The sequence below is a fragment of the Trichechus manatus genome, unplaced genomic scaffold (genome assembly GCF_000243295.1).
Source record: "Trichechus manatus latirostris isolate Lorelei unplaced genomic scaffold, TriManLat1.0 scaffold00246, whole genome shotgun sequence".
Lineage (NCBI taxonomy): Eukaryota > Metazoa > Chordata > Mammalia > Sirenia > Trichechidae > Trichechus > Trichechus manatus.
In genome coordinates, this window is record NW_004444182.1 from 2,735,296 (window position 1) to 2,760,488 (window position 25,193).

The 25,193-nt window shown below is 36.4% G+C and overlaps 1 protein-coding gene across 2 annotated transcripts in view; it reads right to left on the bottom strand.

The window, feature by feature from the left end:
* CDH7 (cadherin 7) overlaps nt 1-25,193 on the bottom strand; it is a 125,937-nt gene that overhangs the window by 3,240 nt on the left and 97,504 nt on the right. For both annotated transcript variants that reach the window (XM_004389455.2, XM_023724443.1), the window contains 4 exons: nt 15,765-15,901; nt 14,768-14,889; nt 13,979-14,096; nt 10,365-10,616 (listed from right to left, as the gene is read on the bottom strand). In XM_004389455.2, the coding sequence (XP_004389512.1) occupies nt 10,365-10,616; nt 13,979-14,096; nt 14,768-14,889; nt 15,765-15,901 (629 nt within the window). The remainder of the gene's footprint in view (nt 1-10,364; nt 10,617-13,978; nt 14,097-14,767; nt 14,890-15,764; nt 15,902-25,193) is intronic.

Here is a 25,193-nt window from a genome sequence, read left to right on the forward strand (position 1 = left end):
ACCAAGAATATTAATTCAAAATTCCACCAACATAGTGACTGAAAACATAGTGTTTCTCCTTAAACCAAGGAAACACAAAAAACAAGATTACATAACAAGCCAAGTAGAGGATGAACCAAATATAAGCATGCGTGGTAAAGATTAAATGGGAGAGAGAAAAGGAGATGAGATGAGAAGTGAAGGTCTGCACACTGGACATGCCATGTATCCTCTTAACAATTCTCTGGGCGCTTTTGACCGTTATCTCAGACATGTGAAACAATCTGTCTCTGGGTCAACGTAATTAAACACAATAACTGGGGTGAAGCATACTCCACCTCAGTCTGCTGTCGAAGCCTGTAATAGTTTAAAGCTCGGTACTTTCATAAAAAGGAATCAAGAAAGAGAGTACACGGGTAATGAGAGCTCAAGTGACAACTGCTTGCTCAAAGAAAGCTGTTGTTAGTTGCTATCTAGTTGACTGACTCATGGCGACCCCACCTGTATCAGAGTAGAACTGGGCTCCATAAGATTTTCAAGGCAGTGATCTTTCAGAAGCAGATCACCAGACCTGTCTTCTGAGGTGCCTGTGGGTGTGTTCGATCCACCAACCTTTCTGGCTAGTAGTTGAACGCTTAACTGTTTGTGCCACCCAGGGACTCCTCAAAGAAAGCACACTTCGATAAGTTTTAAGACATATGAATGAGAATTAAATAATAATTTTAGATTTTTATAAAACTTCAGCTACGGAAATGTTTCACTTAGTTCCCCAAAAATAAAAGGAATTGCAACAGAATGATAATGGAATCCAAAAAGCCTTCTTATTGAGAAGTCAAACTGAATCCGGCAGACAACGGAGAGATGAGTATCAGAGAGAACAGAGATGTGGTGGGCTGATGGGGCAGGTGAAAATAAGAAAGCTCTGTTACACATACTGGAGAGCAACACTGAGTGTGAGGAATGTCCAACTGAGTGCTAAAGGTTGTAAGAAATGGATAAGCATAAGTGAGGGGATGAAGAGGGTTTTAGAGTTTTGTAATACTAACTTGCTCTTTTAATTTAAATCATTGTCTAAGTAGGCAAAAATACTTCAAAATTGTCAATTCTTTTCTTTCTTCATACAATTACAATGAATATTTTCATATATATACATATATGTATACACACACACACACATATATATATAATTATTTCCTGTATTCTATTGCAAATGTATTTTCACACTACTGATCAACTTGCCTTTTGATGGTCTGATACAGTCCTCAGTAAAAGGGAGGCAGAAGCATACCCACGGGTGTGCGTCAGCCCACAGATACAACACACATCAAGTATATTAATATCTTATGGAGTCTGCCTTATTTCCCAGTCTTGCTCAAAGCAAGGAAAAATGTGAAGTATTTTAGAAGGTTAGACAATTTAACATTTCAATGACTTGGGAGAATATTAATTTCTAACTACTTGAGCACTTTCAAAAATAAATTTTAACCTTTTCACAGAACAAGTATTCACTTCAGGGACTATGGAGATAATCCTTGTATTAAAAAGAATATTTTCTGCCTAAGTAAGCACAAGATTATATATTTTAAGAGGTTTTATCATATGTCTTTTCTGTCATATGGACTAAACTTTTGAGTAGAGACAGAAGAAAAGGTTTAGGTCTAGTTGAAGTCTAGACATGTGACATTTATATTATGCTTGTTGCTCATCAATTTATGTATCTATTTAACAAATGCATGTTGACTATTATATGCATTTAAAAAAATAACCAAACCCGTTGCCATCGAGTCAATTCTGACTCATAGCAATCATATGATGTCACACAAAGATGCTATATTATGCATTTCCTCATGAAGCTTACAATTAAATGTGGCAGGCAGACATTAATCAAACAATAAAGCAAATAAAAAACAAAAGTAGAAGTGTGACAAGTATTCCAAAAGAGGGAAATGTGGTCTCATGAAAATCAATATATTAGGGGAAACAGATCCAGAGGAGGAAGCCACAGGAAGCCTTAAATGAGAATAGCTGCAGGATGTGGGCAGGAGATATGGAAGAACCTTCCTGGCATAGTGAATGGTATGAGCAAAGGTCCTGAGGTCAATGTGGCTGGACAGCAAAGGAAGGTGGGAGATGAGGCTGGAGATGCAGGCAGTAGTCCACCCTGCAGGTCCAAGCACAGAAGTGTTTTAAAGCAATGCATGACGTGATCAGAGTTATCTTTCAAAAAATAAATCACTCTGACTGGACCAAAGATAAGAGGAGGGGAAGAGCAGACATGAGAAGTTGGTATTCTACTGGAGCAGTAAACACATCATGCTGACCTAAATTTCTGGTTTTAGTATTCAGCTTCAGCTTCATAACAATTCAACGTCTACTGAGTATCCCCGTGTGTAGGTAACAGTGCTGGGTCCTGGAATAATAGTAAACAAGAGAGGGCCCCTACATGCAAGCCATTTATGACTTTGTAGGCTATTTAAAAAAAAAAAAAAAAAAACCTTTGCCATCAAGTTGCTTCCAACTCACAGTGACCCTACAGGACAGAGCAGAACTGCCCCCATAGGGTTTCCAATGCTATAATCTTTACGGAAGCAGACTGCCACACCTGTGTCCCTCCGAGTGGCTGGTGGTTTCAAACCACTGACCTTTGAGTTAGCAGCCGCCACACGTAAATACAGTACAAATCATAGTGCAAGTAGCTGTAAGAAGGTACAGATGTGCATATGTGTGGAGAAGCATGCAGACCAGGACAGCACTATTCTCCCCAAACTGAGAGGAATGAAAGGAAGGAAAAACAGAAAAAGTACAGAAGCGAAAAACATACACCATACTGTAAACTAATGGGCCCCTTTATTCTCAACTTCAAGGTGGTCTAAGGCAGAGAGAAATCTAGACACTTCAACTGGAACACGATTTTTATTGGATCGTCTTTAAAGTATTTCAGTCCTAGGGTCCTAACCAACTTCCTTGTGGCTAATCTATAACTGCTTGAGGATGTGTGAAAAATAAATGTTATCCTTTACATAGAACAAATATTAACTGTTCTTTGGGGACTACGGAGATAATCCTAGTATTTAAAGAGTATTTTCCTTCTGTCTCTATAATTAAGAAGCCCTTCTCTCCAATTCACTCCTTCTATCAGCAACAGTCATAGCTTATTAAAGATGGCAGACTCTTTGAATATCATATATATTTGCTCTAAAAGTGTCACTCATAGCTTTTCTTTTTTGAAATAATATTTTATTGTGTTTTTGGTGAAAATTTACACAGCAAATTTGGTTCTCATTTAATAATTACTACACAAATTGTCAGAGACCCTGTTTACATTTTTCACAATGTGTTAACATTCTCATTAATTTCTTCTGGATATTTTGCTTCCCGTAATCTGGTTTCCCTGTTCCCTTATCCTTTCATCTTTGCTTTAGAGTAATTGTTGACCATTTGGTCTCATGCAGATAATTTTATAAAGGTGCAAATACTCACTGCTAATACTCTTTATTTTATGTGCCAATCTGTTATTTAGCTAAAAGGTAACCTCAGGGGGTAGTCTGGGTTCAAGGCTCATAGAGTATCTCAGGGCGATAGTCTTAGGGAGTCTCCTACTCTCAACTGCCCCAGTTCGTCTGGATTCTTTAAGAATTTGAGTTCTGTCTCACATTTTTCTCCCTACTCCAGGGCTTCTGTGCTTGCAAATGTCAGAAGATTCAATATCCAGTTGTGGCACCCAGACTAGGCAGAATTCTCTGGATGTAATCCAACACTACACAATGATACCACTGCCAAAGAAGGCTATTTATATAAAAAAGGAATTATTTCCATTCACGTATTTTATTTTTTAAAAAACATATTTCAAATATTGAGTCTGGTGTTCATTTAAAACTACTAGGTCTCTTCCACCAAAAACAGCATAAAGAAAAATTTTTTTTAATCAAATTGCAAGATTTTATATGTATCCCCAATAAATATCACATCCTTAAATTTAACCCATTGTTTACAGACACCACCACAAGTTTAAAATCTGAATTTCATTTACTTCAACAATATTTTTTACTGAGCACTGATCTGCTAAAGGTGTGAGCCCTGTAAGAGCAGTGAATCCCCCCCCACCACTAATGTACCTCAAGCACACAGGACAATACTTGGTAGCCAGTATGCATTCAATAAATATTTGTTAAATAGATTAATAAATGATAGGCAAGGCCTTATGACTGGAGATAGGTAGCTCCTGCCATGAAGAAGCACAATATTTTGTATTAAAAATATTCAACCAACTATTATACAATGCAATGAATTATACAGCAGTATAAAATACTGCTCTATACAGAAATATAAAATACCAAATCCATTGCTGTGGCGTTGTTTCCAACTCATAGTGACCTGATAGGACAGAGTAGAACTGCCCATAGGGTTTCCAAGGCTGTAATCTTTACAGAAGCAGACTGCCACATTTTTCTCCCTGGGAGTGGCTGGTGGGATCAAACCAACAACCTTTTGGTTAGCAGACAAGCGCTTAACCACTATACCACCAGGGAAACATAGGTAAGTGATTATTTCTGGCCAGGATGTTCAGAGAAAGTCTTACAGGAGAGAGCATATTTGAGCTAGGACATGAAAGATGAGTCAGCCTTCACTAAGAAACAGCATTTCAACAGGCTTTTTTCTCTGTGGTCTGTATAAACAATCAGAATTTCTTATTAATCCTCGAAGGATTGTCTGAATCTGGACTGTCCACTACAGGAGCCACTGGTCAAATGTAACTATTAAGCACTTGAAATGTAGCTTTTCTGAATTGAAATGAGCTCTAAGTGTAAAGTACACATGTGATTTTAAAGATTGAATTTTTTTTAATAAATGTAAAATATATCATTAATTTTTACTGATTATATGTTAAAATGAGAATATTTTGGGTATTATTAACTGAAATATATTTAACATTATTTTCACTTGTTCCTTTCTGCTCTTTCTAATGAGGTTACTAGAGAATTTAAAATTACACATGCAGTTCACACCTGTGACTCGCTGTATATTTCTTTTGGACCTTTGATCTAAACAAAATATTCAGAAATATCAGAAAAATCTCAGTTGCATGCGGCGTTAGAGTATACTAATCTAAATGTTTTACTGCCAAAGAATACATTGAACAGTTAAACTGCTATTAGAACTGCAATTATTGCTGTATCTATAAGGTATAACTGAAAAATGACTTAAATAAAAAAGCTAGCACAATCCATATTCAAATTCAATAATTTATTTAAAATAGTTACCCAAATCAATGAGCAAGCAGAACTTAGTCATTCAATATCTTTCAATTTATTGACTCTTCACTCTTCTTTGATCCTATTGACTTGTATAAAAATTATGAAAAAATCTGTTACAGTTTCTCCATTTGGCACTAATTAAATGTCACTAATTTTGTTTTAATATTGAATTGAATTTTAATTTAGTGGCTTTTGATCAGGAACAACCATTACAAGGAAACCTCTAACCCATTTCAATGTCAATTCCAAGCCCCACTACTCCACTAGGACCCCTCGCTCTCATGAGAACACAGAGAGGTCACCAAGTGGGAACAGTTTCCTGCCATTTCCAACCAACAATTTATCTGCATCTACACTCAATTTCACTGATTTTCCCTTTTTTAGAAATGCAGCCTACTCCGTAGTTCCACTTTCTTATATGCTGCTTACTCCTCAACAAGAGTAATGTGGATTTTCTCATATTGCTACTTCCCATATTAGTATCAGTAACCTGAGACTAAGGTTACTGATAATCTTGACATCTATCTGTCAAACACAATGGACACTTTTCAGCCCTTCCTTTATATCATATCTGTCATATCTGACACACAGAACTTCCACCAGGAACCCCAATATGGGTAAGCTCTACTGAAATAATTCAATAGAATATCATGAGGCATCTTGAAGCTCCTTTAAAAGAAAAGTCCCAATTTAAAGCCTCTCAAACCATGGTTTGTTTTGGGGGCTGCTCTTCTCTAATAAGCAACACTTACAGTGTGTGTTCCTCAAGTTCTATCCTTATTTTCCTCCTTTTTGACCCAACACTCTTCCTAAGTGAGCTCACTGAAACCCAAGGATTTCAACTACCTCCTACATATGGTCATTACTGATGACTCACATCTAACTTTCTGGATTAATCAGAACGTATTTACAAATGACTACCCACAATTTTTATTAATAATAAATACATATAAACTTCAGCATAGGGTAAGTACATAATAAATGGTAATTATCATTGTTATTGTTACCATCACTACTTTTACTACTGCAGTTTTCTGCACAAATATCTCTCACTCATTTGACATTCAAAGCTTCCAGATATAAATTCATTAACTTCCCTCTAATCTGATTTAGGAGCCCTGGTGATGCCGTGGTTAAAGTGCTTGGCTCTAACCCAGAAGGTCAGCAGTTCAAACCTACCAGCCGCCCCACGGGAGAAAGATGTGGCAGTCTGCTGCTTCTGTAAAGATTTACAGCCTTGGTAACCCTACGGGACAGGTCTACTCTGTCCTGTTTGGTCACTATGAGTTGGAAATTGGTTTGATGGCAGTGGGTTTGTTAATCTGATTCAAGAGGAGCCCAGGTGGTGCAGTGGATAAGTGCTTGGCTGCTAACTCCAAGGTCAGAGGTTCGAACCCAGCAGCCATTCCTCAGGCGTAGCAGTCTGCTCCTGTTAAGATTACAGCCTTGGAAATCCTACGAGGCAGTTCTACTCTGTCCTACAGGGTCGGTATGAGTTGGAATCAACTGGGAGGCAATGGGTACAATCTGTTTCATAACTTCTGATCTTTTTCAATCAAGCATATACTCAAACCAGGAACTTTTAAGTCGCCTTTGACTCCAATTTTACTTCCTACTTGTCTTCATACTCTGCTCATTTCATACCCCAGTCAACTCACTCTTATATATTATAACCCATGGAATATGCCTCAAATCCCTTCTCTGGGAACACTGGCCCTGCCCATTTAAGGCCCTCATCTGCTTTGAATTCCTGCTTCTCCATTTACTGGCCGTGTGTACATGGGCAAGATACATCACCTTTCCCTGCCTCAGTTTTCTCCTCTCCAAAATGGTGATGATAATAGTACTTAACCCGTAGGGACTACTTCATGTCATTTTATAAAGATGAAATGAGTTTGTATTTGTAACGTGCTTAGAATAGTGCTACACATAGTAAGCACTACATGTTTGTGTTAAATAATAGTCATTATGGGCTTAAAGCCATATTTCCTAGGGAGGGGGAAGGGTTGGATGAGGAGCTTTCCAACAGAATGCTGAATATAGCTATCTAGATCTGAGAAATATCTGAATTAGACAGACACACTGATTTGTAAATAATCTGCAAAAAGGAGATACATACTCCAGCGCCTCAAGACAAAGACTAATTACTATCACCAAGTTTTTCTTTAAATATGAGAGTTAGAATGATTTTGTTTGACTCTTAACGTAGAGAACAAAACTGACCTAAGTACAATGAATAGTTTACATGTAGAGAAAATTGGTATATTGTATTTGGTTGCACTCTAATATAATCTCAAATTTAACATACACAATTTTAACTGTGCTATCACAAGGTTAGAAGTAACTGGAGAATACTTTAGAAACTCAGAGTTAACAAAGAAATGATAAGGCTGCTATGTAAAGCAGATGAAAGATACTGTTTACATGTAATTTGGCAGTGCCTGGACAATGCTACCCACAGACCTACGGGCATTTCCCAGAGACAGATGGGTCTTTCATACTGGAAAACACAAAGGAAAAAAATACCTTTTAAAGAAGTTGAGGGGGCAGTCTTACCTGTGCTTGGGCTCTGGCTCTGATGCTCATTCGCTCTATGACTTTGTGCATGTTTCTGTATCTCTAAGCTACAGTTTCCCCACATAAAAAGTAGGAATAATAATAATAATAGCCCTCAGAAATGTGTAGGGGGAAATTAAATTATATAATGCTTGTAAAGCATTTAGGCTAACATCTAGCACCTCTTAAGAGCTTATTAAAGGTCATACATTTTTTAGAATGCTCACACACGTTTGAAAAGGACCCATTAGCCATTTCAATCTACTCGCTATTTTCACTAGGACTGCCACGTCAAATGTGTTCTATTGTTATAGGGTATGACAAGGATCAATCTTTTACACAGTGTCATCATTTTTTTCTCAGCAATATAATGTATTTTTTACTTAAAGAATGTTCACTATCATTTACAAAAGTAGACAAATACTTTCCAGCTGAACACACTCGTGCGTAGCCACAGTAACAAGAGAGCAAATACGGTTTACCACTTGGTAGATCAGGAAGAGGAGTAAAAAGATGCATGACAGCTAAATGTCAAGCTAGCCACCCCAGACACATAGAAAGGGCTTGAATGCCATTCAGTGAGCAGTGAGTTTCCACAAACACCTTATTAAACCAGTGTTTATGAAGCTGGCTCAGTCTAACTAATCCCAATTGTATCTGAGGAGCAAAGAGCTAGAGGGAATGCTACAGGACCTCAATTACTTGGACCTCAAAGTCTAAGCAAAAAAAACCCAAAACTTAATATAGTAAATTCAGTGACAGCTTTAGCATGCAGCAAAAAAGCTCTTTTTGTGCAGAATGAGAGAAAGAATCTAGGTATAATATTCTCTGAACAGATGTGCAATATTTAATATTGAAGTCATATTTTAAAACAAAACAGCTGAAATTACTTTCTCTGATCACTTCCTAAAAATAAAAAAATACACTGAGGTAATAACTGAATGTGTCAATCATTCACAAATTTTTTTTAAGTGCTTTCAACCTGGTGGAAAAATAACGGCGTATGTCAATGACTATGTATTCAACTATGATAAAAACGTATAATAAAATTAGTGGTGGTGATGGGGCATAATTTTTATTCAAGCAGAGCATCTTGCTGTATACTGCTGAAATTTTTCTGCATGGAAAATAATTGAGGCACTGGATTAATAACTTTACCATGACATTTGAGTATGACAATAATATCTACCACTCAGGTTTTACTCAACTTATACAAAAGAACCCCATGACTGACTGGGAGATTCATAGCTATGCTAATTTTGGGGTCATCTTTTTTTATTTAAAGATTTCAGGTGCAAATAAATTAGGGTGATAGGAAGAGCAAGAATGGGAGAGAAATCAGAAGAAAGAGTTTATTCATAAAGTTAGATGAAGATAGATATAGGTGAAAATTGACAAATTCTACTTTGGTTAACACATATTTCAAATCCTTTGGAAGAAAGGACTACATTTGAGCAAGAATTTTTACAGGATGCTAGAAACTTTTAGGTGTTCACTAGATAGTAGGTGTTCTGTTCTTTACATGAATTAGCTTATTTAATTCTCACAACTTTATGAGGCTAATTCTATTATTTCCCCCCTTTTTAGATTAAGAAACCAGTATTAGATGGATTAATTTTCCCCTGATGAAGAACTAGTGAGTGTTGGAGGCAGTAATAACATCTAGGTTTACCTAACTCTACAAACCTAGTTTTTAAACATTCAGTGATGATGTTGTATGTCAATGTTGCCATTGTTAAATGCTGTTCTTGTGAAGATATATTATGGATTTACTAATTTTATTAAATCTCTGGTAAACACATAGTACAGTCTCAGGTACAATATTAAATGCTTTGTTGTCACTGCTGTAGAAAGTTACACTCCAAAGGAGAATACAGTTAGCAAATAAGCCCCATCACCCAATGGCTGTGTTGGATGTTTCCCATTTTTAAAAGGATGCCTTGTAATCTCTCATAAAACTGCAGTTCTAATATGAATGAGCTACAAATCTAATTTTATCAAATAGAAAAATAATCAGGGAAAAGTAGGATTAAATATGTTAATGCTCCTTGGTAAATTATAACTTTTGTATTGCTGAAATTACAATCTTTTAAAATTTGCCAATAATTTAAGAAAACCACCTTAAATCTTTTCTGAAAAAAAGGTAGGATATAAGACCATAATTCCTAAAATAAGTAAGTCTATTATAAAAACAGTATAAAAAGATTCTCTCTGGTCCATCTCCCATGTAGAATATTTTAAATCAAATAGCTAGGATATGGTATTTTTTAATAAAAAATCTAGAAAAAAGTAAATTTTAAACATAAACCATTTATTGTCGCTGCTTTTTTTAAAGGTGAAAGTCGTATTGTTTTTTTCTGAGTTATACTTTAAATACTCTACTAGAAACTGTGGCCAAACAATTCAAGTGTATGTTTCTCAGTGAGACAAAACATCATCTAGTAGAATATCTGCATATGATCTCTACGGGATACTAGAAAAGAAGGGAAGAGAAAATATGAAAGTTTTGATACACGGTTATCTGTGCAAGTGCTGTGACTGTTCCTACAGCGTGAGCACTGAAGCGGTACGTACCCAATAACGTCAGGACACAAGCCAGGATTGCTATCAGGGCTCCGGTGCTGAGGCCCGCGGGTAGGACGTACGCCTCCGCATTGCAGGTCTGGGCGATGCCGTCTGCATCACAGTCACACACCCGGATGGTGAGAGTGTTGGTGCTACTAAGCGAAGGTGAGCCGCTGTCCACTATGAAAATCGGCAGATAGTAAACAGATTGCTCCTGTCTCCGGAAGCCGTTTCTCCTGGTTAGTATTGAGGCCGTGTTGTCTAAGAGAAAGAAAGTGACACATATGACCCAAGTTTTCTGATGGAATCAGTGTTTCCAAACTTTATTTGATTCTTTACGGTTTACTTTGGTTTCTAAATTAAGGAAAGCCCTGGCTATCCTCCCTGAGTGTCTTTAGATACAGAGCCATATTTCCAAATACTGGTGAAATTTACTACATTTTAAGATATTTATGTTATTCTACACACTGAGTTGCAACCCAAAGAATAGTTACAAGGTGAAATTGAATATGAAAATGTTCACGTTTTACTCATGTTCAGTGAAACTTTTTTTAAAAAAATGCATGTACTGCACCCTTTTACCTCTCTAAAATTTCAAACCATACACTTACAGAAAGGATGGTGGAAATTAATGAGTTAATATTTTTGCAGCATCATCAGATAGTCCAAATGAAATATTTCAGCCCATCCTTTCTTGGACAAATTTCTAAGCCCAATATAGAAACAAGTAAAATAAGCTACTCTAGCTTTATTTGAGAATGCACAGACATTCAAGAGAGAATTTCAATTTTTTAAAAAACTCCATATTGGTATATATTGTTACCAAAACCCTGTGTATATAAACATTTTGTCAGTGGAAAAACAGTTAAGTTTTGTTTAATTTCTATTCACTATTTTATTTCATCTAAACAATTTTGGTAATTAAGAAAACTCTAATAGTGATCAGTAAGTCTGTAGCCTGTAACTGTGATTTCTAGAACAGAAAACGAATTTGTTTTTTATATGCTAGCTATTTCTCCAGCTAATTTATGCTAATCAACTAATTAGATACTTTATGTTGTTGTTATAGCGGCTGTCCTGTCGACTCCAACTCTTGGTGACCTTATGTACTTCAGAATGAAATGTTATTAGGTCCTGTGTCATCCACACAATTGCCAGCAGGTTTGAGTTCATCTTTATGGCTGCTCTGCCAAACCATCTCACCAAGGGTCTCCCACACCATCACTGGCTCTCTGTTTCACCAAATGTGATGTCCTCCTCCAGGGATTGATCCTTCCTAATGACGTATCTAAAGCAGGTGAGTCAGACAATGTTCTGTTGTGACCCATAAGGTTTTCATTGGTTAACTTTTGGAAACAGATTTCCAGGGAATTATTCCTAGTCTGTCTCAGTTTTGAAGCTCTGCAGAAACCTGTCCACCACGAGTGACCCTGATGGTATTTGAAATACCAGTGGCATCGCTTCCAGAATCACAGCAACACACAAGCCACCACCGTATGACAAACTGACAGGCAGGTGGTGGAGATAATTTATAGCATCCTTTAAATTAACTTGACTTAATAAAAATATAAAGGAAAAACAGGAAGGATATAGAGTTCTTTAATAGATGTAGTCTTCCCAAACTCTCAAAAAGATGTTTATCCAATGCCAGCATGAAAGAATTAATGAAACAATAAGCTGGAATCTGTTCTGTCTTAAAAAAGAGCATAAACAGTGAGCACATTTGAAGCTGTAGATGACGTACTACCTGTTATCACAGATGAAGTAAGAATAAAACTGCTTGATTTTCAGATTCCAATTCATAGGGTTTTTGGTAAACAAAACTTTTATTTTAAAATACATGAATCTGAGAAGGTACTCACTCAAAAACCTTATTTAAGGACATTGTTTTGAGTATGTTCCTATATACTTAACCATACACACTCACACACACACATGCACACACACACATGCACACATATACATGCAGTTCTTTATCTTTGCCCTCTACCAGCTCAGGTGTTATATGTATATATGACTTTATACAAAAAGTTTTATGAAGTTGTTGATTTGTAATCTAACATTCTTAAAAGCAAAATAACATCCACAACAACAAAACAAATTGAGATGTCCATGCTGAAATGCACAGCATGCAAGGAAAGCCCTTGATTTGGGAAAGAGATCATACAACTCATAATATTCTCCATCTGCTCCCTAAAACAGAAGTCAACATAAGAACTGACCCTCTCTCTTTATTTGCACATTTTCCTTCAAGGTAGAGGCAAGGGAGCTCTGGGCTTGGTTTGGGGAAATCTTTCAATTGTGTGGCAGCAGTAGCTATCCTGTTGGTGCATGGGCCATCAACAATCATGGTGGTACTGGATGATGGCACAGGGGGATACCCACACTCTTCTTCTGCAGGTCAGAAACGCCCCCCTCTGCATTTGAGGTGGCTGAATCCAAGGGCGGACAGTAGGCCCTTCCCACTATAATTAAGTCAGAGAGTTGGTATTAGCGCAGAGAGGATACTCTTCCTTTCATATTACTAAAGGAATAAGACAGTGTTCCCATTAATGGAGAATGGGATAAGGAACAATTGTCACTTTCAAATTGAATTTTTGAGACCAAAGTTGGATTTTCTGGACTAAAGACAGTGCTGGACTTTGTCAAAAGCACTAGTGATGTCACATCTTGTTTGAGCAAGGCTTTTTAGATAAGACAGTATTTGACTAGCAAATCTGTCTCTACATTTTTTCCCCTGAAAGTTGATTCACATATATAACCTGAACAAAAGAAAGAACTGGATTTTTCCAGTTTGTGAATTGGTGGGGAGCATTATTCTCACTTTAAATCACTTGTAAATTTTTTCATTCTGTTAAAATAAACACCTTAAATGAAAAATCATATATAATACATAAATTTGAAATTAGAGAATAGATAGTACGTTCTCATGCTTCCATTAAACATTCACGTATCGTCAATATGTATTATTAATCAAAAAGAGAATCCAATTGTAGGTATTTGTAAAATATTTCTAGAATGACAGTTAGAAAACTGATAAAATAGTGTCTACCTTTGAAGCAGATAAATGGGACTTGGGATGAGATAGAGTTATTTTTGTTATTTTATATTTCATTGCATGACGAGTACATTTTATCATTTGCAGGTATTACTTTTATTTTTGCAATAAATGTAAAAGAGTAACTGATGTTTTTATTGAAAATATTAAGTATAAAGTTGACTTAGGCTGAAATGTATAAAGCTGAATTATATCCTTAATGTCTCCAGTTACACCTATGTAGCACAATCCTTATTAAGGCATGGCCCTTAACAAATTAGCTAATTTGGCTAGGAAGCTTGGTATACACATAAGAAAGCAAGTGTTTCTAGAAGAAAAGAAAGAGAAAGAGGGATCTGGCTTTCACTTCAATTTGGCTTTAGGTCTAAAATGATTTAAATCTCAGCTTCTTCTTCATGACAGAAAATCCATAGATTAAAAATTACTTCAGGGGCTCACTGTCCTTTAATTAATGTCCTTGCTGATTAAAAAAAAAAAAAATCCATAATCAGCATTCCCGAGAGAGAAAAAGCACTTCCTTAATATGTACCTGCTGCCTCTGCAAGTAACAATAGCAACACCCTACCTTTGTTATCTTTCAGTGAAAAGTTGTAGTTATTTGTTGCATCAGTTGTTAAGCTGAAGTAGAACTGGTGTCCGTTTGACGGCTCATCTTTATCCACAGCACTGATTTTCTGGATAACCTAGGCACAGAGAGTGTAAGGCATGAGTGCCTGGTGGTGTACTTGGATATGTTCTCTGAGGCAGGAGCAAGCAATCTTAACCTTACAAGAAATGCCATCTTCCAGACTGAGCTGGGGGAAAAGAGAAGGACCAGACACGCTAATATGAATCCAACTGAGAAAGGACTCTGAAAAACAAATCAAGTCCTTTTCAAAATTCATGCTCGAATTTACTTCTGTGAACCCCAGGAATCAGCTGCGCCAACTGATTAATCCATCCCAGTAAACATCACAGAACACAGAACAATATAGATGAGGCGAACAAACCAAACGGAGACGGGGCTCCCCTTAACTGTTAGAATTTCAAGGTACTGCAACCCTGCTACGGAATATGGGAAAGTGCCCAATGATGCTTGATATGCTATACGTCTCCTTAAAGAAGTCTGAACCTTTAACCATTTAACAGAGCTTTTATGTTTACCTTTTCTTGCTGAGGAATTTCCACCATCTCAATTAAACCAGATTTTGAAAATTCCGTTAATATTAGTTTCTGCTCCACATCAAAGTGTTAGTTCTGCTGAATCAAGTTGATTATACTTTACCTTAAAGCTGGTAGAATTTTAAAGGCAACTGCTGCTGGACAGTTTTAAAGTAATCACAAACGAGGTGTGAGGTGTTCTGAGGACCCTTACCTGCCCGGGCTGGGAATTCTCACACACGGTGGTCTCGTAGTCTGTGGCAAATTCGGGGGCGTTGTCATTGATGTCGAGTATAGTGATGGCCACATAGCCTCTCCCTACTTGAGATGGATTCTCTAATAAAGAAGAAAACGTCTTACGATTTACTCTGACAGTAAAGTTGTTATTCCACTGCCATTTTACCAAAAAACCTTAAATTCAAAACAATTTGAATCAACTAAAAAGGTTTGTCTCTCTAAAGCACAATTCTAATAATGAAATGATCAAGCCTCAAACAAAATCTGGAGCCCTAACACTGTAGACTTTAAAGAGAGTTACAGATTATCTAATCTAAATATTTTATATATATGTGGAATGTGTGCATATTTACATGTATAGATGTATATGCACGTACATGTATGTGTATCTGTATATATCAGAAAATTATTGAAAAAAGACTGACTAGTAAGTGGATGTTTTTCTATATTAATACAATGTTGGAGCTCATATTTGTATGAATACACATTTATATTATACACATATGCAGATATAAAATATATGTATATAATATACATATATGCATGTAATTACACATTCTCTTTCAATGGTTTTTCTCATCAGAGACTAAAATTAGTCCAATATCAGAATATGCAAACCTTGGTGTTTTGGCTAGGTAACAAATTTACTGATTTTTGTACATAAAGCAATTTCAGCTACTCCATATAGCACAAACCCAACGTATGAAAGATGACCTCAAAGTAACAAGAAGCTCTCTGAAGGTAACTCAGGCTCGCTATTTTATAGTCATTTCTTTTCATAAATTTTGTAAATATTAGCAAACTCAACTAGTGGACATAAGTATATTTCACAGCTTGAAAAGTAGGGATTTTCAAGTTTTGTTCAATTCACATAAGTAATTACTACGATTCAAGTTGAGTTTATAACCTCACGACAACCTGTTCTCTACTCCCAATGTCTTCGGACTAATTTAATTTTAAACCTTACAACTTACGGCTCTCCATTGCGAGGACTGTGATGTTATGAACAGCATTTGTCTCTCGATCCAGAGATTTGGCAGTTGTGATAACGCCACTGTTGGCATCAATATTAAAGTATCTCTCCAAGTCTGTGTTCCTGTCAATTGAATACCTAATTGAACATTTAAAAAAAAAAAAAAGCTTCAACATTTGTTTGATTATATTGCCAAAATTATTCAGTTAACTGCATAATCATGAAATCCTGCTAATCCTGCGATCTGCCATTTTAGTAACATAAATACATCCATGTTAAAAATGTCCATGTAATAGAGGGTTCATAACTTGCTTGTCAGTAATCTAGCCATAGTATAGTTATCTCGGCAGCAGCTTTGAATACGCCATTACAAACTTCAATGTCCTTTATTGTTATTATTATTTTGGCTCCTGAAAACAATTTACAATACATTTAGTAGCCCTGGCCATGGGTAGAGGTTCTTCTAAAATGAAACATATGTAGACATCTTGCCAATTAGCATATACTTAGTAACATCTTTTGTTTGGATGATACCAGCCTGATATATAAACCCTTTTTTTATTGTATCTCTCACTCAGGGGTATTGATTTGGGTTCCACAGATGTGTTTCAAAAAAGAACCACTACAATTGCATGAATATTTTGGTGTGTAAAAGCCTTTTCTCAAAGTTATCTATGATCTAAAATTTAGGATCAAATTACTGGGCTATACATATTTTTATTCCATGTTATTTGTTCCATTCATTAAGTCTACCTCCCTTCTTAATGACCGTCTTCAAATCCTCTCATAGTCTTTCCAGTTGTGTGAGATAAGGACTCTCATTTAAAAAATAATTAAAGAAACAAATGGATAAATACACACTTAATGTGGAAGAATTATTTTATATTTACATAGTAGTTCTCCAGCTAATATTATTAAAGGGACTCATCTACTTGTAGTGTGCTGTGTTACAAAATACAAGAAATCTAAAAGGAAAGAGAAAACATTAGAAAACAAAAGTAACCACAAACCAAGAAAGACTATTGTCTTTAATCAGCAGTGGGTGTTTTGGTGTTGAGAAGATGAGGAGGTTATTGTCCATTGCCTTCTATTTTCATGATGATACTTGAGGCAAGATCATTAGCTGAGAGACCAGATGGAAGAACAGGTGTTTTTAAGAGAAGGAGAGAAGTTATCTTCTAGAATGGACAAAAATAAATATGCTATGAATAGCTAAACAGTACGGATTGCCCATTTGAGGATTATGGTCATTAATTTTATGGGAAATCAGCTAACCCATTTGTCTGTTTTGTTCCATTCTCATTCATGTGTTTGAAGGTGCATAAAAAGCAGAGAGTTGGATTTAACCAGCACAGGCAATGAAGGTAGAAGGGGGTGAGGAGGATGGGGGTGAATCCACAGCAATCACAATAATGAGGGACCATGACATACAAATTGGCAAGAGAGGAGTGACCGAATAAGGAAAGGCAAATTGATATTGAGAAGATTCTGGTAGCATCATTAGGTTGTAGATCTTGATTGGGATGCAGAATTGCTCAACTGGGTGGTGGTGGACAGAAAATGAGAGGCTTGAAGTAGAGTTTTCAACAGTAGTGCACATATGGGAATTGACAAGCCACGGGTACGTTCGTAGGAACATAGGGTTAAACTGGGGTAGAGCAACAGAACATTGGAGTTAAGAGGCCAAGCTGTTTGATGGATCAGGGGTGTGGTTAAAGCAGTTACTAATCATCATGCCAGGAGTGATTGTGGAAAGGAATACAATGATCCAAGTACAAAATCATCAATGAATGAGTGTAATTACTGGATGAGTTACCTTCAAAGGGCTACGTAGTCACATGCATCTGTGAATAAAGACAGTTTTATTTTTTTTCCTTTCCAATCTGTATGTAAAAACATTCAGCACAGTGATTAATACAAATGATGAAGTAGACATCCTTTTTTTTCCTTCTTTAAGTTGGGTGGAAAGTGTTCAGTCTTTCATCATTAAGTATAATGTTGACTGTATGTCTTTATTAGGTGCCCTTTATCATGATGAAGAAGTTCTATTCTATTCTTAGTTTGCTGAGTTTTTATCAGGAATGAATGTTGAATTTTGCCAAACACCTTTTCTGCATCAATTCTTATGATCATGTGGTTTTTCTTCTTTAGTATCTTAATATGGTGGATTCTTTTAACTACTTTGTGAATTGAATACTGAACTAATTTTGTGCTCCTAGGATAAACTCCACTTGACCATCATGTATTATTCTCATGTATATTGCTTGATTCAATTTTCTAATATTTTATTGAGATTTTTGCATATATGATTTGTGGTTTTATTTTCTTGTACAATATCTGGCTTTGGTGGTCAGGATAATGTTGGCCTGTTTAGACAAAAAAAAATACGAAAAAAAAGAGGTATTCCTTCTTCTATTTTTTGGAAAGCCTTGTGTAGAACTGGTGTTAAAGTTTAGTGGAATTTGCCAGTGAAACTATTTGGGCCTGACAATTTCTTTTTCAGAAGATTTTAACTAAAAATAGAATATCTTTACTAGGTATAGGACTATACAGGTTATCTATTTTGCCTTGGGTGAGTTTTGGTAGTTTACATTTTTTGAAGAATAGGTTCATCTCACCTAAGTTGCCAAATTTCACAGTTGTCAAACTAAGGTAGGTAGAGTTGTCCACAGTATTCCCTTATTATTCTTTTTATGATTGCAGAGTCTCTAATAGTATCCCCTCTTTTGCTCCTAGTAGTGATAATTTGTTTCTTCTTTCCTTTTTTTCTGTCAGTCTTGATCAGGGCTTATCAATATTACTTTTTCAAAGAACAAGCTTTGAGTTCATTGATTTTTTGAGAAAAATTGTTTTTTTCAAATGCATTTGATTTCCGCTCTTATCTTTATTATTTCCTTCCTTCAGCTTGCTTTAGGTTTATTTTGCTAATATATATATTTTTTCTAGTTTCTAGTCCAGGCCAGGGGATAATGGAGGAAAAAATAATAGTGAACTCATCACAAATTCTAAGATTTAAATATGGTCTTCTTCCCTTGTCTGCTATTATTTGCTTTTCAAGGCCTTAAAAGCTGCATTCTCTCCAGGTTTTGTGACTGCATTCAGTAGGACAGACGAGGTCAGGGGTACTTACCTACAATAGAACATAATCTTTTTTTTTTTTTTTTAATTTAGAAACAGATAATTAAATGATACACAACCTGGAAAGTTCCTAGAGAGGAAGTATTCCATTTCACTGATTAAACGGATGTGATGGATTACGTGAAGTGGCTAAAACTAACTCTAGCTCACCCTATACAGTTGGCTTTATCAATTATATATGTTGTTGAGATCAGAAAATTACAAATGAGACAGAGGCCACTTCTTCTTCCCCTTTGGCAGTCTTTGCTAGCAAATACAGCTGTGCATATGCCAGGGTTCCAGGTAGCCACATTCTCATTCTTTGGCTTCCTGTGTGAAATAGAACTGGGGCAGTGGAAGTAACATATTCTTGAACCAACCTGGTTCCTGTGGTGGTTTAGGGATCATAGCTCATACTGTAGATAATTCATGTGTTGTTCAGAAGTCTTTTCTGCAGATACAGCCTAGAACCTCTTCGATCCTTCCAGAGAGTTTTATCCTTCTAATTATATGAGTCGGAATCAACTCAACAGCAGTGGATTTGGGTTCTTTTTTTTAATTATCTGTATTAACTACTTTCAATTTGAAATATCTACAGTGCTTTCAGTTTCCTGCTGTGAACTCTGATACAAAGGTCACGAGAGCATTTATAGAAAAAAACTGACAAAGATGTTATCCACCCTAAATTGGCTTGGAGGTGAACTGGCTTCAATACTTGTAAATATTTTTTCTCTATGAAAATTCAGGGTATGCTCAAGCACATAAACTATCACACCATTTCAGTCTCTCTTTCGTCTTCTCACTCTTACTTTTTTGAGAGGTGTGCATGCAACCCAAAGAAACATACATTACTGCCATAAATTTAATTTAAACTTCTGTTAACTTATTGTAAATGAAATCACCAAACTGCTGATGTGTCTAAATTGACTTGAGTGTTCAGAAAACAACAACAAAAAACTTTATGAAAATAATTTCTACACATATACAGATACACAAACAAAAAAATAATTTTATCTAAAAGTACCAATAGACATCAATTTTCAATCAAATAAAAAAGATATATTGTCTTCTCTGAAATGCTGAATTAGTCAAACCATTACATACTAGTTTCTCTTATTGTTAACATCCTGTAAATGAGTGTACTTTTGTATTTATGTGTATGTATGTCACATACATATACATATGAATGTAGCAATATATGTATGTAAATATATAATTTTACGTATATTTTGTCTAATGGTAACAGGGTAATTGATGTTAATGACTGATAAGAGGTTTATAACTTAATCCCCATGCACCCATACATCAATTAAGCCAATACTAAAAGCCTGCTATTTTCACATCTCTAAGTTAATCACTAAGAGAATGTTTACATATTCATGAAAAAAATAGACTTCTAGATTCTTACAAAGTAAAAAGGCTTTGAACTTGACAAAAATCTGTCTAAATGACTTCATGCAATTCACTGCAGGGCTAAAGTCAATGAGTAAAAACACCTGTGTCTCTCAACTAGCATCTCACAGGTCACAGCATTAAAGGACATTACATTTGAGATTCTCTTAATATATGAAATTTCTCCAACCATTATTCACCTCATATCAAAATTTCTAATCCTTTGGGGATCTATTTATCACTCAGGCCCCTATATGTTTTGAAAAAGAGATCTCATGGGCAACCAACCTTTCTTTCATTCAAATATGTGTTATTTCTCAATTATAAGGACTCTGTAGTTTCCATTTATAAACTGTGTGTGCTTCTTAATGACAATAATTCCCACTTAGGTTTACTAAATAGCACAGCTTCATATGAACATTCTTGGTAATTTGTGAATAATTTTGATTTTCTTATATCTCCATTCATTCATTCACGTATGCATTTAGAAAGTATTTTTGAGTATCTGCAAGTATATAAACAAATAATTTTCAAAAAGCAACATTTAATAAGTATTTAAGAGGAAATCAACAGGTTGCTGCACTAGAGATTGATGGAGGAAGTTGGGCCCAACATGCGGGAAGGATGAGGTATTGGCTTGAGATGGGAGACTTCGGCAAGACCAAGGAGTAGTACACTTTGTTGAGCAGTCCTGGTGGTTATTGTTTCTTGATCACAACGACTGGGATCTCCCAGTATAATGGGGTTCCCTCTTTTCCACCAGTCCCTCTCAAATGCAAAAGACTAGAGTTTGCATAAGAAGCATTAGCTAATGCATAAAGTTGCCTGAGAAATGAACTGAGAGAAACAATCCTTTACACAAGAGAAATAGAGAAAGTATGGACACTTTTAGAATAAGTGTGAAATGCCTCCGGCTTAGAATCTGGGAGGGATGACTAACCCAGAAGAGAAAAGATGTCCTCGGGGAGTTAGGAGGGGCTGGTTACTTGCAGTTCTGGATCCACCGGCCTGGGGTTGAGAAATGCAGTTGCCTGAGTCAATTACAGACTGACTGGTAGGGGGAGGACTGGTGTTTCTCTAATTGGAACCAAAATTAACTTCAAGGAAGCTTCTGATACTGTTAGAGGTGTATGGAGTCACGCTGAGCCCTCTATCTCCTGTAAATTACAGCCTAAAATATTTAGTTTTCTTCAGTGTATGCTGGAGTGACCAATTAGAGAAATCATATCTGTATTTTTGTAGCAACAGCAGCCAATACTTATGCCCTATCCTTTTTTTTTTATGCAGACAGCTTCACATCTCAATAAACAAAAAAACAAACAAACCCGCCAACCAGTTGCCACTGAATATGCCTCTGTGTGGACTCAAACCACCAACTTTGGGTTAGCAGCCAATCTTCTTAACCATTTCAGCCACCCAGAGACTCCATTACACGTCAATACCCAGCCTCGTGGCACAGTGGTTAAGAGCTCAGCTGTTAACCAAAAGGTCAACAGTCCAAATCCACTAGCCGCTCCTTTGAAACCCTACGGAACGGTTCTACTCTGTCCTATAGGGTTGCTATGAGTCAAAATCAACTTGACGGCAATGGGGCAATAGGTTTGGTTTGTTTTTACCCAGCCTCAATCCTTTTTCTGAGATTTTTTAACTGCTCCAGCTGCTTGCAACATCTTCATCCCAAGCCCATTCTTTGAAAAAGACAATTCATCAACCTTTCCCGTAGGCTGTCTCCCCTTCTGAATTTTCCCATACTCAGAATGCACTGAGTATTTAAAATACAGTTTACATTTTTTGTTTCCTAATCTTCAAAACAGATATGTAAGGTCTTATGCGAGAGACTTCTACTTGCATGCCTACTATCTTTTTTCCTTTCGTTCTTTTGATAGAGGCAGTTTTGTGTCCAGCTGAAAAACTATGCATTTGCCAGCCTCTCTTGCAGGTGTGATGTCCTTATATCTCCATTCGAGCAGAGAAGATGCAGAAGAAAACTGTTGGGTTGAGCCTCACTAAAAACATTCTGAAAGGATGGGAGTTGCTAAGTCTGCTGGCATTTGATGTTTGCCCCTTCCCCTTTCGCTCACTCGCTCACCTGGGACATGAGCACAATAAAAAGAGATCCAGGAGCTATCTTGTAAATAAGAGGTGACAAGGGCTTGATAAAAGAAGCCAAGGCCCTTGATGACATTGTGCTGCCAAATGATCAGTCCTTCACTGCACGGCTCCAGACTTTTCATTAGGAAGTCATTAGTGTTAAGCTTTGTTGCTACCAGCTAAACACAACTTCTGACTAACAATAGCAGGTGTTATTATTTCCATACTCCAGTATTAGAAACTAACATCTCACAGTTGCTAGTTGCTGAAGCCAGAATTCAGAACCACATCAGTCTGAGCCATCTTCCCAGTATATGAAAGTACTTATAAATGAGCTTTAAGTCTCTGCCGCCTACAGCTTTATCAAGCAACCATTTTTCACTTTTTCCTTCTACTCTCCTATCTAAACCTCTAAGTCAGTTAAACTGTCGTATTAACTGAGGAATGAAAATACCATGTGTATCTCCATTTCTGTGCCTTTCCTCATGACGGCCCTTCATTACTCCTTTTTTCCTCCTTTTCAATTATCTTACTCCTACTGTTCACTTGAGACAAATTTAGAGCATCACATTAAGCAGCGTGCCTTTCCAATTATATCAGAAATCATGCCTTTGGAAGAAAGCTTGCCGAATTTATGATCCATGCCACTTCCACATGCTTCCTGTGTTGCACCACCATAAACTGGGAATTAGGAGATAGTATTTCTAGCCATGACCCTGCCACTAACCTACTGCCCTAATTTGGACTTTTTCATTTGCCATTTCTAGTCTTCTGTTTCCTCATCTGCAAAATAAGAAGGCTGCACGTGATGATTTCTGATTTCCAGACTGAACACTGGATTGTTTTTATGAGTTTTCATGTAAGATCTTCTACAGCTAGATAGCAAGATGACTGGCACTACACCTTATACACCTGTATATTCTTAGAGGGTTACAAATCTGCTACAGAAGCAAGTGCCTAATAAATGCCTGCTCTGATCACTGCTGCTATTGGATAAGCTATAGAGACGAATTAAATACGCCCTTCTTTGTAGTCGCCAGCAGCATTCTTATCACTTAGCTATCAATTTGCAGGTCAGTGTCTGCAAATAGCTAGGCAGGTGAATAGGCCTGTTTAACGTAAATGTATCAGGACTACTCCAAAAGTGGCAAAAGATAGTGTAATACATGGGTATAAACAAATGTGAACTACAGACATAGCTGAATCATTCGAGTGGAAGCCTTAATCTCTCTAGTATATGGATGTGTGTGGGTATGAGTGTGTATGTGTGTGTTGCAGTAAGAAGTGCACAGGTTTGTACACAGACCTCACTAAAATCCTCAAATCACATTTTCTAACTGATGAGGGAAATATTACATGGAAATAATAATGCTTACCTTATAGGGCTTTAATGAGAAGTAAATTTCTTTGAACAATTAAGTTCAGTACTAAGTGATAGCAGGTATCTGATTCACATCTCCACACTTCTGATAACGGCAACTTGATTTTCCTTTGAGGATCTAAACCTTCCTGATCATGCAATTTTGATAGTACTCGCGAGCAAAGAAAAGGGAAGTGTTAGCACTGGCCCATCACACAGCAACATCCTGAAGAGACTGTCCCATATTTATAGAGAAACTTACTCCTGTTTTCTGAAGACTGGCTATTCAACTTCTCCTTTGATTCGGTGAGCGATCCCAAATTATTCCAATCATTTTTTTTTTCAGTTAACTGTGGCATATTTCTGTTGATTGCAATTAAAGAATTCTAACAGTACTGTATAGGATAAATATGTATTAACTCCTTATTCTTTTAACCTGATATACAGTTCTCCATGATTTATAGCAAGAAAATTATGGATTTTTGCATTACTTTATTAATTCAACTTTTCTATAGGCATTTTAACTGTGAAAAATATTGCAAGGAAGAAGTTAGGAGAAATGTAATTTTCAATCATTCATTTTACCTGGAATCTTCCAAAAAGCTAACTCTTTGGGAGCAGAGTTTTAATTTGTGGTCAATATAATGAGAGACGAAAAAATAGGTCAAATAAATTCACAATTTCCTACTTAACATATTTTGAAAATTATTTCTGGATACCAAGTGAACTAATTTATAGTATGCCACCATACCTGAATGCATACTTTTTCTTTCATTTTTCATTAGAATTATGTTAAACCAAGCAGCCTTTTAGAAGATAATACAACTCATTCTCCTCTCGCAACTGATTTTTGCTACTTCTCTAATTAACTAATTCTACTGTCAACACTATTTTTTTCTGCATGTTACTAGGTCGTTAAGTTTCCTATAAGAATCAGACACACACAAATAATTTCGATTAAAAATATGTACAAAAATATACATGCATGCAAGCTACTTAAAAAATACACACTGAATTATTCGAACACCCCAAATGTGCTCACACTTGTCGTACTACATAATGTAATATTCGATACTATATTATCACCTTTTATTTGAGGACATACAATATCAGGAACGCCAAAAGAGCCTGCAGGCAAATATTAGTATCTGAGTATCTTTGAACATAAATATAGTTCAATACTTAAATTGTTATAAATGTTGGAAACGATTCTTTTTTATTCAGTTGTCTTCATATCTGATCTTATTTGTAATAATAAAACCAAAAAACCCACTGCCGTCAAGTCGATTCCAACTCATAGTGATCCTATAGGACAGAGTAGAACTGCCCCACAGGTTTCCAAGGCTGTGACTGTTACAGAAGCAGACTGCCACACTGTCTCCTGCGGAGCAGCTCGTGGGTTCAAACCACAGACCTTTTGGTTAGTAGTCAAGGGCTTGCTTAACCACTGTGCTACCAGGGCTCCTTTTT